General features: G+C 43.3%; 1 protein-coding gene across 3 annotated transcripts in view; it reads left to right on the forward strand.

Annotated features, from left to right (window-relative positions):
* Nucleotides 1-628: 628 nt before the first annotated feature.
* Nucleotides 629-15,593, forward strand: part of LOC130130623 (synaptopodin-2) — a 34,355-nt gene continuing 19,390 nt past the window's right edge. For all 3 annotated transcript variants that reach the window (XM_056300369.1, XM_056300370.1, XM_056300368.1), the window contains exons 1-2: nucleotides 629-794; nucleotides 11,551-11,702. In XM_056300369.1, coding sequence (XP_056156344.1) covers nucleotides 687-794; nucleotides 11,551-11,702 — 260 coding nt within the window. In that variant the 5' untranslated portion in view covers nucleotides 629-686. The remainder of the gene's footprint in view (nucleotides 795-11,550; nucleotides 11,703-15,593) is intronic.

Raw genomic sequence — 15,593 nt, forward strand, 5'->3', positions numbered from 1 at the left:
ATAATGTAATAGCGCAATATAGTGACGACAGATCATGTTATTGATCATCGATATAACAAATTACCTTACCACGTTAACACATTTTATTAGTTGTGATGTCCTGAGGGCTGTGGTTATGCTCAAGGGATACTGCCTAGGATGTAATGAAACGTCATTTATAGACTATATCCAACACATGACAGGTATGTTACTTAAATGTCTCTTCATAATTAGAGATTTACAGAGACAACGGAAGTGCTCAGATGAGACTTTCAGAGGGATAAAATCTGTCAAAGACTCTCCGAGACCCATCACCATCATGTTACGCCGCTGCGCCGGTGTTATGACAAAATATGTGACCCGTCACACACACACACACACACACACACACACACACACACACACACACACACACACACACACACACACACACACACACACACACACACACACACACATTCACTCTCTCTCATACACACTCACTCACACACCGGGCGCGCAACAGGTCCATGTGCGCACCAGTTGAGTCGCGGGCGGGTCTACGTGCCGTGACGTTTTGCGGCGGGCTGGACTCCGGATCCTTCACAGATGATGGGGGGAATTAAACAGCAGCGTTCGGGTCTGGCTTTTGCACAGTCGTGCTGCGGGTCCGGCTGACAACTTGATGATTTCGCCGCGGAGGTCCGTGGAGGAGCTGCGCGCGTAGCATGGGCACCGGGGATTACTTTTGCGTGACGCTGCGCGGCGGTGCGCCCTGGGGGTTCAGCCTGCGTGAGGGAGAGGGGGATGCCCGCAGACCTCTACAGGTTTTCCAGGTAACCTCATTTCTCTTATTCTTCTTCTTTTTCTTCTTTTCCAGTAGTGTTTTCAATGCTATTTTCTCAACAGCTGTCGGTTTTTGTGTCAGTCTCGGCGTTGCATATCTGACCAAACAGGGTCGTTTAATGATGTGATCGGTGCGTCTTTTTTTTTGCTACAAGAAAGCATCTTTGACAAGTCAAAAACAACCAAAGTGATGCACAGTGCCAAACAAGTGGATTAAAAAACCCCTTGTAAGATCAATATCAGATAATATGAATATCAAGTAGAGTCATGCAAAGCGTTCATTTTGGTATGAATATAGCATACGGCTAGAAAGTGTTGGTTGTGGTTTTTGAACCAGCATCTCTCTCTCTGTGCTGATGGGGATTCTGGGTGCCACGGATGGCACGTTACAGATAACAGACTGATTATCCGTTTGGCTTGTAGCCCACACTACCCAAGTATCAACTGACGCTATCTTGAGTTTGGATAACTCGTCGTTTAAGACAGGGACTTGGCAGAGGGTTTCTTTGGAACAGCCCGTGTCCCACATTTTTCTGCGCGTCGGTTCTGTTTTGTGTGAGGTTCCCTGTTGGGACCCTTATATGGTCAAGGACCGTGTGTTAAACTAAGGGCACCGTGATCCCTTATCACCCATGAGGATTTCAGCAGGAGCCTATGCTAATTGGCCTACCCAACATGCCTACAGACCTAAGGTTAAGGGAAAAAGCCTACAATTGCCATTGAGGTCTTACTTGTTTTTTTTTCTTTTTGTTGTTGTTTTTTTTTAATCAGCGTGACACCAAAAGCAGCGGGCAGTGTGGTAGATAACTTCAAGTGTGCATATTTGTTACAGAGTGCACATCCGTACAAACATTCAAAGTGACCGTGCGTGTCTGTTTCCCCCCTGCAAAGCATCTGATTTTCTCTCCGTAACTACTTCCAAAGGCCATGCAAGGAAACGTCTCGATGCATGCTCAAGGAAACCTTTCTGTATAATCAGTGAGCTGTTTCTCTGCATGCTGTGTAGGATTAACCAGGGGAACCTCATGAAGAGGTTCTACCTAAGTCAGATGTGACTTTAGGATGAGTGGGAAATTGTGTTCTGCTCCGGGATTCAGGAACGTATTAGACACCCAGTGGTGCATGCAGGTGACGATAGGTGCTGTGCTGTAGCTGCCCCCATGAAGACCTATCGGTGCACACGGGTCATCCCAAATAGTTGGATCTCTGAAGGCGGCCACCATGCCACCCAATATATTTATAGTTACATCAAAATTACGAGTTCTTTTCTGTGGAGTTTTTCCTCGTCCACATCGAGGGTCTTGGGATAGGGGGTGGATGAGTGGTTTGGATAATGGATGGATGGATGGATGGAAGTTCACAAACATTGTCATGGCCAATTCTAAGGAGAGAGCATATTCATCATCCTCAACACACCGTTTGTTCATTCATGGAAGCATTTTTCCATCACATTTTAAGAGCAGTCGTGCTGTTTTTCAATTCTCGAAATTAGAAACACACGCAAGCACACACGCACACATGCACACACGCATATGTGCGCACACACACACACACACACACACATGATTTGGCCTGTGTCAAACACAGTGTTCTCTGTGTTGTGACACATTGCAAGTTTTTTTATGTGCATGCTTTACTGCTATTGAAATTGATTGGAACACTAACGATGCTGCATGTAATTACCAAATAGGCCTACATGCTGTAAAACCTTTACACCTGTAGTGCATTAGCTTATCTTCAGAGGAAACATGCTTCATGTTTGATATGCAAAGTATTACAGTTCATGTTCAGAAGCACTCGCGGCATAAGAACAAAGCCCAGAGACAACAACCTCCAGGTTTTCAGTCCTTTGTTTAAGTTGACCGAAGAGTGATGTATATGTGAATTCAATTTGTGACTTATCGCAGGCTAATCATCATGAATACAATCTCAGCACGCTTTTTTCAGTTTATCTCCAAAAAAAAATATTTGTAAGATTCAGACTTGAAAAACTATCCACATCTGCAGATGACGATGATCTTTTTATTTTTTATTTTTTTCCTCGCCAAGTTTCATGCACTTTAAACAAGCGAGAGACGTGCGGCAAAATGCTCAGCTCTCCAAACACTCCCAATGTGGCCCCCATAAGGGAACGGTCACAAGTCTCTGGAAGGTTTTGGAAATCTTTCGTCAACTTGTCGTTGAGATGGTAAGAAAGTAGTAAATGTTTTTCCTACACCGCATTCCAGTTGTATCAAAGCCTCCCCGCGGGGGGAAAAACCCCATCTGAGACCATGTCGCTGTATTTGCTAATGCACAAAATGAGTTATTTAACAATCTGGTGACGTAGTCCTATAAAGTTTGTCAGCGGATTCTCTTTAGCTGAGTTATTGGGTGTAAAACTGTGGGCTTTTCTTTTTTTTTTCTTTTATTTAATTGAGTAACAGGCTACACAGCTCATGCTTGTTGCAGAAGCTCATAAAAGTCTATGGGGTTGGTTTTCAGAGAGGGAGAGACCGTTTACGTATCTCTGACCTTATAATCCTGGCATTCGGTCAGTGGCATGGTCTAAGATAAAAGGAATCCCTCTTTCTTTTCTTTCTCCTCCAGGTAAAAAAGAAAAGAAAAAAAATGGAAAATTACCCTGCTGCCACTTGCTTCATATGTAGCTGCACAAGTCTGAAGTTGCCGCACTGTTGTTGTGAGTTTATCAAGGCAGATGGAAATTGAAATGTTTGTTTAAAAGTGCACAATTAATTGAGCTGAGGTCAGTCTAACGATGCAATTTCAGGAAAATGTTGGTAGACTCAGATTATAGTAGTAACGGTCATGAAACTGAGTAAAGAACAGTTTTAGTTGGCAGTGAATCGACTCCATGACACCACACGGGGTTTGGGGTACTATGCTGGATTTCCATTAGTTTAAAGGGGCAGTTCTCCCCAAAATCAAGGACCCTTATGTAAGAAAAAAGAAAAAGGGGGACATTTTTTGCAGGTACTGCCCTGCTAGTGCTAGAAAATCCCCAAAACCCATCAGGGATTGAAGTTAACAACATAATTTAAAGGGATAGTTCACCCAAAAATCCAAAACTGCTTGTTTTTCCTCTTACCTGCAGTGCTATTTATCCATCTAGATCGTGTTGGTGTGAGTTGCCGAGTTTTGCAGGTATCGGCCGTAGAGATGTCTGCCTTCTCTTGGATACGATGGAACTGGATGGCGCTTGGCTTGTGTTGCTCAAAGCCCCCAAAAAAAATACATTTGAAAAACTCAACAGCAATATCTCCCTCCAGAAATTATGACCCGGTTACTCAAGATAATCCGAACACTTTGTTGTGAGCAGTTTCATGTAGGTGTAGTTTGGTCTGAGAGAATAGTTCCTACATGGAACTGCTCACAACAAGGTGTGTGGATTATGTCGAGTAACTGGGTCATGGTTTCTGGAGAGAGACATTGCTGTTGAGTTTTTCAAACATGTTTTTTTAGGCGCTTTGAGCAACACAAGCCGAGTGCCATCCAGTTCCATCGTATTCGAGAGAAGGCAGATATCTCTATGGCCGATATCTGCAAAACTCGCAAACTCACACCAAAACTATCTAGATGGATAAATAGCACTGCAGGTAAGAGGATTTTTTTTTGGGGGGGGGTGAACTGTCCCGTTAAACTATGTTGAGTTAAATCCCTGATGGGTTTTGGGGGATTTTCTAGCACTAGAAGGGGAATACCTGCAAAAAAATGCCCCCCGCCCCCCTGCCTTTTTTTTCTTCTACATAAGGGTCCTGTGAAAGCCAGCTTCAGCACAGCTCACAAATATTTGCTTCCAACGGCTAAACATTGTGCGCGCGCCTGGGTCTTAAGACATAACGGGTTTTGACCCCGTGCTACAGTAACTCATCTGGAAAGCATAACTCTGAACATGCTCCAGACTCGTTCAGTGAGGAGGAGAGAAAGTAAAGGCTGTCAGGTAGACGGTCAAAATGCAAACATACCAAGATCATGAGAAATACTTGCTGAGGCGGAGACACTCCTGCGTCTGATAAGATGTAGGGTTTTTTTGTTTCTCAAAGAGGGATCTGTTTCTTGATAGAACGTGATTGATCAGCCCACTGACAAGCAGCCCGGTGCAATAATACGAGATATCCACTTTCAAAAGCTCACAGCCATATAAGGGAAGTTGTTTTTTCCTCTTATTGGGAATTCTGGCACGAGTACAAAGTGGATGAAGTCATGACCCACTTCCTTTTTAAAGCTACAGAAACGGCTTAATACAAGATTTTGACCAATCTTCATCCACCAAGTGATCTGAGTCAGCATATTTTTTTTTTGTGTGTGTGTGGAAGTTTGGTATTAATCAGGCAAATATGTTTTGTGCAATGGTTCCACTGCATAGGCCTACCCCCGATCCTGTTCAGTATGATGTAGACATGCATGTTTCAATAAAACTGGAAAAGGCTTCGTTTTGTTCCCATTCCTAATGAACTCACAACTGTTTCCAATGAAGAGGTCTTCCATTTTGGCTCCCTCGTTGCCGTGTTTTGTCATCCATCCATTCATCCATCCATCCATTTTCCAAGCCGCTTATCCTAATTAGGGTCGCGGGATGCTGGAGCCTATCCCAGCAGTCATAGGGCAAAAGGTGGATGTTTTGTCATCACAGTATAAAATATAGCATGAAATACATCAAGTCCAATATGGTGTGCTGGGGGAAAAAAACTAGCAAAAACTTATTTTTTCAAGATCTGGTGAGCTATGTGAATCAGCATTTGGAAAAGAGAAGTAGTGATTATGACAACGGCACCGTTGTAACTTGACTTTAGAGAGCATACTACAGCTTGTCTTGTCTCGAACCAAGCAAAGAAGGCTGTTGTTGCTCGTGATTTCCAGTCCTGATAGTGCACCATAGGAAACCCATTAAGGCACATAATGTGCCATTCAAACCAGCGCTTCCTGGGCAAACAAAGCTCCTCCATCGATCGTCATTTGAGCCCTGGCAATGCCCACTACATTTCAGCAAGGCATCAACTTCCCATTTCTGTGGGGGGGGGGGGGCATGTTTTCATTTCATGGCTGGTTTACCTTACCTTTAATTATAGCAATACGTGGTGAAAGAGCTCACTCTCCTAGCAGTACAGGTTAACACTAATAAACCGAGCTGAAAACGGAGGATGGAGGACAGTAGGAGGTAGCGGCTACCTACCCCTCGCCGTGTGATTGCTACCTGTAAAACAAATTGGGGGGGGGGTGGTTTGCCTGCAACTTAAACACACAGTTGGTCAAAGCTGCAGAGAAGGAACCGGTGGCGGCTGTGTGAGGGCGTTACACTCTTTTGTATTTCCTGCGACTTTGTGTTGTGTTCGAGTCTATTAAATGGAAAATTCGGGAAATTTGTAGGTGTTAGCCAAGCATTACATAGGTTTGAAAAATGTTGTCTCATTTTGGCCACACCATAATGGGTAAATTGTTAGATTAAATGCTACACGGTTTTAAGAGCTGCCTTGTTTTAGGATCTCCCACCTAGTGTGTGCTGTGTCCGTGGATGAATTAAGCAATCGCTCGCCACAGGCCCTGGTATATTGGGATTATATCACAGCTAAGGGCCTTTGTTCGGCCCGACGTGAAGCTTGGACTTTTATAAAACAGTTACCAAGTATGGCATTATGAAAAGCCGGTTTTATCAACATGTTCATAAAGCATTCATAAAGCATCTTTCTTGCAAAGAAATAGGCCCTCCTGGCTGCCTGCACACAGTGCGAGGCGGTTGCTATGCAACGTACTAGCGGAGTGATACTGAATTGTGTAAAGGAATTAGACATCATCGCCGTTGTATACAGTTAATATATCACGGCTAACAACCAATCAGATTGCTTGATTTGAGGTATCCATTTTAGAGAAGTTGCATTAAAACACACCTTAGATAGCACAATTGTTATGTTTGGATAAGCGATGCGGGACAGCTGGTGTTCAGAAGTTCCAGGCGGGATCTGCTTAATTTGAACGTTGCTCGACTATCTGTGTATCTTTGTGCTCAAGGGGAAGAGGATAAGCAATGTTTCCCCTCCTTTTTTGGATGATAAGTGGTAACTGTGATGGTCCGGACAAAACCTTCTTCCCCAACGGCGAAGTGCGAGTCCAAATACACGGCCACACAGGAGGCCTTATACGGCCTGTTTGCCCGCAGCTGAAGCTTAAAATCCTAAGGCTGGAGCGGCGAGGGTTTTATCTGAAAGTTACTAGCACGGAAAAGTGGCTCGTAAGTTATTTTATATGTATAGCGTGTATATAAACACACACCAGTGCAGTGTCTTGTTTTGTCACCGAGGTCATGGCCCGAGTTACACCAGAGACACTTAAGAGCTAGATGGATGTCCCTGAAGAACAGCCTTCTTAAAACATCCAAAAATAACTTAAAACTATCTCTTGTTCCAGCCATGACAAAAGGGCTGCATAAAAAAAACAAAACCCTGAGCTGAGACATGACCATGAGCCGGGACCATGAATCACTTTACTTTGACAACTTCGATTATTGACCTTACCTACATTTCCTGCTTGTTTCTGATTCACCATTACATTCGACCTCTGTGATAAAAAAGAAGAAAAAAAATGATTAACAGAGAAATATTAGTTTACAATCATTTTAGTACTTGCATGTAGGACTTTTCTTCTCCTCTTGTGCCCTGGAACAAGGGATCAGTGCGTTAATGTCTATTGTAATATTCTTACACTGGCTACACACTGCCCTCTAGCGACAGAGTTGTTTAACTGCAGATACGATGACGTGCACAGACATGGTGCGATAACGTCACAAGCACTTTATATGAGCGAGTATGTGAGTCAGATCTTTATATGAATATCCTGCACAAAGTTGAACGTTTGGAAAGTTAAGACAGCACCAATTTGCATTGTTGAGAAACGATGCTGTTAAAATTGTGATACGTTTGCAGGATGAAAACGTCTTTTGATGCTTTTCTTAACAATTTTTGATCCTGGAGCTTCCTACTGTTTGTTTTGTTTGTTTTTTTTTTGATTGTTTAACACGTATCGTTGAAATTTACCATCAATACCATGACTTGGAAAAAAATAGTGGCATATCATTTCTTTGTGTTTTTTTAATGAGAGAGAGAGAGAGAGAGAGAGAGAGAGAGAGAGAGAGAGAGAGAGAGAGAGAGAGAGAGAGGGAGAGAGAGGAGGATGTCTATGTGGGTTAAAATTGATGTGTGGAACTGTAATATATATATATATATATATATATATATATATATATATATATAACGTTTTTTTCTGCAACCGTCAATGGTGTTGTGAGTGCTCAACAAATGAGGAGCTGAATATACTTCATTATATACTTCATTATTAAGCAGCTCCATTGTTTGTTCACCAATTAAAAAGAAGGGAAAGTATATATGAAAAAAGAAGGAAAAAAACAAGAGCAGTTAGTAATTACAACTGAATGAGAGTCACAATTTTCTATCCTCATTACCAACAAACCAGATTGCAAATTGCAAAGGTAGTGGCCCCCACTAGCATTGCAATATATGATATACAATATTATATACATATATATGATTTGTATGATTGATGATCTCCTATAGGAATCTAGAAAGGCATGGAATAGTGTTATTTAGATAATGGGCTGTGCTCTTTGAAGAGTCAAGAGACATCCTTAGAAACTGAGCGCCATGCTTTCTTGTTTTTAATGGCTAAATGTAAGACTGAGAGCTATTTACCTGATTTATGAGGTTTTTCGGTTAGCCAGCGGTGTCGACATGGATAAAAAGAAGCATATAAAAATTACCCATGTAAGGATCCAGGGGGACGGTTTTTATTTTATGAGATGACCTCACCTTGTAGAAAGTGTTTTCTATCATGGCTGTGGCTGCAGGAGGCTGATTTGTTTGACAGTGGCTGAAAGGTCACTTAACTTAACTGATAACTGTAGGTCATTAATGTGCATGTTTCCATGCACATGCACATATTTACATATATATATATTTATCAAGTTAACAACCGTGCTGACCTCGAAGTGCATCATTACAGAGGTTTAGTAAGAATAAAACAGGGACTTTAGTCACCGCGTACTAATATGGCCAGGATTTTGAAACGGTCCCATTGTTGAGAGATCAGCCAGCCAGCGCTGACCTTCCTCACCTCCTCTATGAAGCATTTACAATTTGTAGTATTGGCAACATGCCTTGACATAGTCTCTGCATGCATGTCTCCTAATTGCAGTGTTCTGAAATAACAGTTTATCCTCCGGCTATAATAAAAGGCCCTTTTTTGTGCTTAATTCATGACATGTCTCTCCTTACTAAATCCTCTTGTTAATGAACCGTTTTATTGGTCTCAATACCCAATTACAAGAGAATGAAACCATGAAGCCATTAGTTTAGCTGTATACAGAAGTGCTCTTTTTTTGAACGGCTCTGCAGAGAGCAGAGCTACAGCCCCTAATATGCAGCTGTATGGTTACAATTACATCTAGCATGACCTTTTTTTTTATTCTTGTACAGCAAGTCTTGGTTAGTATAGAGGCTTGCTTTTTCCGTTGTCGTTCAATGTGAATAGTGAAAACTGGTTTCTGGTTACCGCTGTTTACATTTACAGGAGCTACAGCCCCTAATATGCAGCTGCATGGTTACAATTACATCTAGCATGACCTTTTTTTTTTATTCTTGTACAGAAAGTCTTGGTTAGTATAGAGGCTTGCTTTTTCCGTTGTCGTACAATGTGAATAGTGAAAACTGGTTTCTGGTTACCGCTGTTTACATTTCACAGATCCTGTTCAGTAAGTGTGCAATGTAGATAAAAAGTCATTTCACACATATGCGTAACGATGAGGGTTCATGACCTTACATGCAGTTTTTTTGGGGGGGGGGCATTATCTGAAATTTGGTTTGGTGGATTGGGTTTGATGCAAAGTATTAAGGATTCAGGTTGCACATGTTTTATTGGTTTCTCATGTGTGCAAGTAACCTCTGGTATATCCTCTGCACCATTGCACTTTATCACCTCTTATTTTGCCTGTAGTATATAATCAATCCTTGTGTATATATCTGAAGATTGTTGTGTTGTAGTGTTGTTATTCTATGTTAAGTACACTGAGAGAGCAATGAAACCGGAGTCAGATTCCATATTTGTGCAAAACTACATGGCCAATAAACATGATTCTGATTCTGATTCAAGTTGGAGCTTAAACGACATTCCTGCATGCTGGATTTCCCTCCTCTGAAATAATTATTTGCCATTCCCTGGCCCGTTTTACATTCCAGGGAGCCTCCAGTTGATCTGTCGAGGCCTCCCACATGGCATCTGACTTGGTGCAAAGCATAAGCAAATCTCTTTATCTGTGCATGTGCAGAGAGCTGCCACCACTATTTGTGAACTGATTGAGTCAAAAATGGTGTTACTGGGCGTCCGGGCAGTGTAGCGGTCTATTCCATTTCCTACCAACATGGGGACTGCTGGTTTGAATCCCCGTGTTGCCTCTGGCTTGGTTGAGCGTCCCTACAGACACAATTGGCAGTGTCTATGGGTGGGAGACCAGATGTGGGTAAGTGTCCTGGTCACTGCACTGGCGCCTCCTCTGGTTGGTTGGGGTGCCTGTTCAGGGGGGAGGGGGAACTGGGGGGAATAGCGTGATCCTCCCACGCGCTACGTCCCCCTGGTGAAACTCCTCACTGTCAGGTGAAAAGAAGCAGCTGGCGACTCCACATGTATCGGAGGAGACGTGGTAGTCTGCAGCCCTCTCAGGATCTGCAGAGGCGGTAGGACCGACCAGGACGACTCGGAAGAGTTGGGTAATTGGTCGGATACAATTGGGGAGAAAAAAGGGGGAAAATTCCTAAAAAAAAAAAATTGTGTTATTATATTTCAGCCACACTAAGAAATAACAGTGGGTTTTCTCTCACGATTCCCATATGAGAATGCACAATGCATTAGCCGGCTCTATTTTTCACCTAATATAATGCATTATTCTTTGACTTGTCCAATGGAAATTGAAATCAGTGCTGACAAAACTGATTGGTGCAATCATGGCAGTGAATTATATGGCAATTGACAGTATTTCACAAGCAGCTCCTGTTGCCTGGCCATACAGAGTTGTGTTGTTTTAGCTAAGCTGTGTGTGAATGTCAGGGGTAATCCTCACCGTTGAGACGCCCTCGCTATGCATGTTTCCATTCCTTATGTTTTGTTTTGTTTTTGGGCAGTATAGCTACAGAGTAAGTAGTCTACGGAGTCTAATTCTACTGTGGAAGTTCGTAATCTTACCCAGAATTTTACATGTCTATTTTTTTCTACTATACTGGGTCAAGATGTGGAAACGTGTTCAAGGAATGGGACATGCTATCTCAACAGGACTGTATGGTCACAGCAGGCAGAAATACATAGCATTTCGTTGAGGGAAAAGTGTGAGACATTTTGCCCGCACCGCTGACAGATTTAGAGGCATGGTAAATGGATGACACAGTAACTTTAACTGTAAGCCTTGTATCTCACAGTTAATGCCCGGACTTAGCAGAGCCATAACAGAATCTCAAGTCCTGCCAATGACCAAAGCTTGATATGCCGTTGGCTTGTAATGCTATATCGCAAAGACGTAGCGAGATGACTCATTGTAAATTCACAACCGTCCTCGCTATGAAAGTGGGACGCTTGGTTACAGCGCTACGCCCAATTCTGCAACGCCAAACCTGCCGTCATATTCTGTTCTTTGTTGTCATGTGTAATCCTGCTCTGTTCATCATTTTCGAACTGTAATGTTGTCATTTGCAGGTGGAGGCCGGAGGACGGGCCTTCCTGGCAGGCGTGCAGGATGGTGATGAGGTGGTGTCACTCAATGGAGAGCCTTGTGCTGAGCTCACCCTTACGCAAGCACTTGCCCTCATCCAAAACTCCTCTGACTGCCTGCAGCTACTTGTCAAAAGGTATCAACCATTAACTCGGGTCTCGTTGAAGAGGTGTCACTGGTATGGTATATCTATCACTGGTTGTATTACAAGTATCAAGGGCATACAGTCAGAGGTTAAATTGGGATTTTTGAGGTAGGGAAGCCCAGATTTATAGGGGGTTGGTGAGTGTGCATGCATGCTGAGTATTTTGTTACATAAATAGTATATGGGTCTATAATATAGACTATATCTATAGTGTCTCGGGCCTTTAACGATAACAGTATTAAATGTTATTTTGCATGAATACGAGGATTAAAACTTGTCGATACATTTTAATATTGCATTGCATTTTTATCATTCATATCCATATATGTAATGCAGTCCATATTCTTTATACTGCACACCTGTGGTCAAACTACAAAAAAGCAAACTTACAGAGGCTTCGAATAGCTTATGATGATGCAACGAGGATACTATTAAAAAGCCCTAGATGGTGTAGTGCAAGTGAAATGTTTGTGGCTGCAGGAGTCAATACCTTTCAGGCTGTTCTAAGAAATCTTATGTATAAAGTTATTTGCCAGCTCAATGAATCTGATAATGTAATCATCAAGAGTTTTAACTAATATTAGATTCAGTGCCACACGCTCCCGGCAGCGGCACCATTGGTATAGCTGCCTTCTTATAAGACACTGATTTGTTCCTTTTATGTTATTTTGTTGTGTTTACTTTATGTATTGTCTAGGGTTTATCTTTTACCTATGGTTTTTATCTTTTATGGCTTTATTCTTTCTTCTCTTGTTTTTTTTCCCCGTGTCTTTGTTTGTTATGGACCCTGAGTCTGCGATAATGTTTTGAATTAAATTGAATTGAACTGAATTGAATTGAATAGTCTTAGTTTATCAGATTCCAGATAGGTTGATATGCTGAACTTGGAGTAGAAGGACATCTTTGTCTTCATGCTAATGTTTAAACTGGCTTGGCTGAAAATTATCTGACGATGATGATCGTGTCACTGACTAATGAGGAAAAGTCATACAGCATCCAAATATTGCTAACAATGAAAGAAAAAACTTGTTTGATTGTTCGGCCAAGTTACACTCACATTGGAAAGAAATTTGCATATAGGCCTCCCTTGTATTTGTGCCCTGCAGAGGTTTGCACAGTGTGCAGCATTGCCAGATGGGAAATATTAAACTCTTGTATTGTGCATAGCCAGACAAAGAGAAATCCATCCATCCATCCATCCATTAGCCAAACCGCTTATCCTGCTCTCAGGGTCGTGGGGACGCTGGAGCCTATCCCAGCAGTCATTGGGAAGCAGGCAGGGAGACACCCTGGACAAGCCGCCAGGCCATCATAAGTGTAATATGTCACAAAACCACAATTTATGGCATCTGGGTAGCGTAGCGGTCTATTCCGTTACCTACCAACACTGGGATCGCCAGTTTGAATCCTCGTATTACCTCCGGCTTGGTCGAGCGTCCCTACAGACACAATTGGCTGTGTCTGTGGGTGGGAAGCCAGATGTGGCTATGTGCCCTGGTCACTGCACTAGCTCCTCCTCTGGTCGGTGTCAGGGCGCCTGTTCGGGGGGGGGGGGGCGGAACTGGGGGGAACAGCGTGATCCTCCCACACGCTACGTCCCCCCTGGCGAAACTCCTCACTGTCAGGTGAAAAGAAGCGGCTGGCGACTCCACATGTATCAGAGGAGGCACGTGGTAGTCTGCAGCCCTCCCCGGATCCGCAGAGGGGGTGGGGCAGCGGCCGGGACGGCTTGAGCCGTACACAAGTAGGGAGAAAAGGGGGAGGGGGGCAACAACAACAAAAAAAACACAAGCTATGTGAAGGGGAAAAAAACAAACAAACAACAACAACATCCGTGCATCCTGGTCAAAGGCCACACAGTTTGTCTCCCGTCTAACCAGCTAGAAAAATAATGAACTGTAGATATTTGATCACATGAACTGAAGAAACCATTGGCTAATATTGTAATGGTACGTTGCATTACCCACAGTGCAGTGTGTGTGTGTGTGTGTGTGTGTGTGTGTGTGTGTGTGTGTGTGTGTGTGTGTGTGTGTGTGGCGAAACGGAAGTGGGCCGGGTGATACACGGTCTAGTCTACTATACACAACAAGTCAAAGCATTACTGCGCCATCATATTAGCATTTAGATAGCACGTGGTTTTATGACCTTGCCTCGTCCATAGTTCAGTGAACCGCCGACTGTGTACGTGTGCGTTGGTGTGCCCGTCCGTGCGTATGTGATTTTTTTACGAGGGAATATGTGTCAGCCATGTCGTTGACCTTCCAAGTGGCCTGGCAAGTATCAAACCAGCTGTTACAGATTTGTGTGTCCGATCAACAAGCAGCTGTTCGGCCATTACTCAGCGAGCATTGCGTGTCGGTCTCCATTCTCCATATCAGGATGGCACGACCTTAAATGTCACCCCGAATGCCGACGCGTACCCACATTAAAGGTAATATGTAGGGCACATTGTTGTTTTGAAGGCAGGTTAAGTGACTTTCAATATGCCGTGATACTGCACTACTGCTAGTGATACACACAGTAAATCCTTGCTGTTGTTTGTCTACCGTAAGGTACGTTCACCGAGAACAGTGTGTTTCTCAGACTGTACAGATGTCCCCCATGGGTCTACGTTCACAATTTGCGTAGGCGTCCGAGTAGCGTAGCGGTCTATTCCGTTGCCTAGCAATCCCCGTGTTACTTCCGGCTTGGTCGGGAGTCCCTACGGACACGATTGGCCGTGTCTGCGGGTGGGAAGCCGGATGTGGGTATGTGTCCTGGTCGCTGCACGGTCGAGGGGAGGGGGAACCGGGGAGAGGGGGTAGCGTGATCCTCCCACGCGCTAGCCCCCCTGGTGAAACTCCTCACTGTCAGGTGAAAAAGCGGCTGGCGACTCCACATGTATCCGGGGGAGCATGTGGGAGTCTGCAGCCCTCCCCGGATCGGCAGAGGGGGTGGAGCAGCGACCGGAATGGCTCAGAAGAGTGGGGGAATCAGTTCTGTGCATAACTGTAGTTCACACTGACTTCTAGTTTCCTGTTTGTTGGCTTGTGCCTGCAAGATTTACCATGGATAAATGTCAACGACATGCACAGAACTGCCGACAAACTTTCACCTGCACCAACCGGTGAAAGGTTTCAAGTTGTACATATCAAGCAAAATTATGAGGATGAGGATGCTCATCCTCATAAGTCCACAATTATGAGAATGAGTATAAATATGAGTATGATGATACTCATCCTTATACTCATACTGTGGGTCCTCATACTGAGGATGAGGATACTCATCCTCTTCCTCATCCTCATAGTTGTGGACATATGAGGATGAGTATCGTCATCCTCATAATTGTGGATGTAACTTGATATGTACAACTTGAAACTTTTCACCCGTGTGCTGGTAGGTGCAGGTGAAAGTTTGTCAACAGTTCTGTGCATGTCGTTTACATTTATCCATGGTGAATCTTGCAGGCACCGCAAAAAATATGCCATTGTCATTAGCACACGCCAACAAACAGGAAGCTGGTATGACCGTTGCAGTAGAACCGGAAGTCAGTGGACTACAGAGTTGATTGGCCAAGTACAACTGGGGAGAAAAAGGGGCAACAAAAAAAAATTCCAAATTTCAATGTAAATCCTTTCTGTTGTATATCTAACTTAAGGTATGTTCACTGACAACCGTGTTTCTCCATGGGTCTAAATTCACAGTTTGCAACAGATTTGAATTCATTGTAGCAGCAGTTATGCTGCAAAAGAGCTGCACTTTTAAAATTTTGGAGGACATTTTTTTGACTTTCATGCAGCAGTTATACTTTTAATTTTTTCATCTCCTGAGGATTTGAAATATTTTCTCCTTTAAATTTATATTTTATGCGATTAACATACATTTACATTGTGTCTCTGCACC

This window comes from Lampris incognitus, chromosome 20 (assembly GCF_029633865.1).
Source record: "Lampris incognitus isolate fLamInc1 chromosome 20, fLamInc1.hap2, whole genome shotgun sequence".
Classification (NCBI taxonomy): Eukaryota; Metazoa; Chordata; class Actinopteri; order Lampriformes; family Lampridae; genus Lampris; species Lampris incognitus.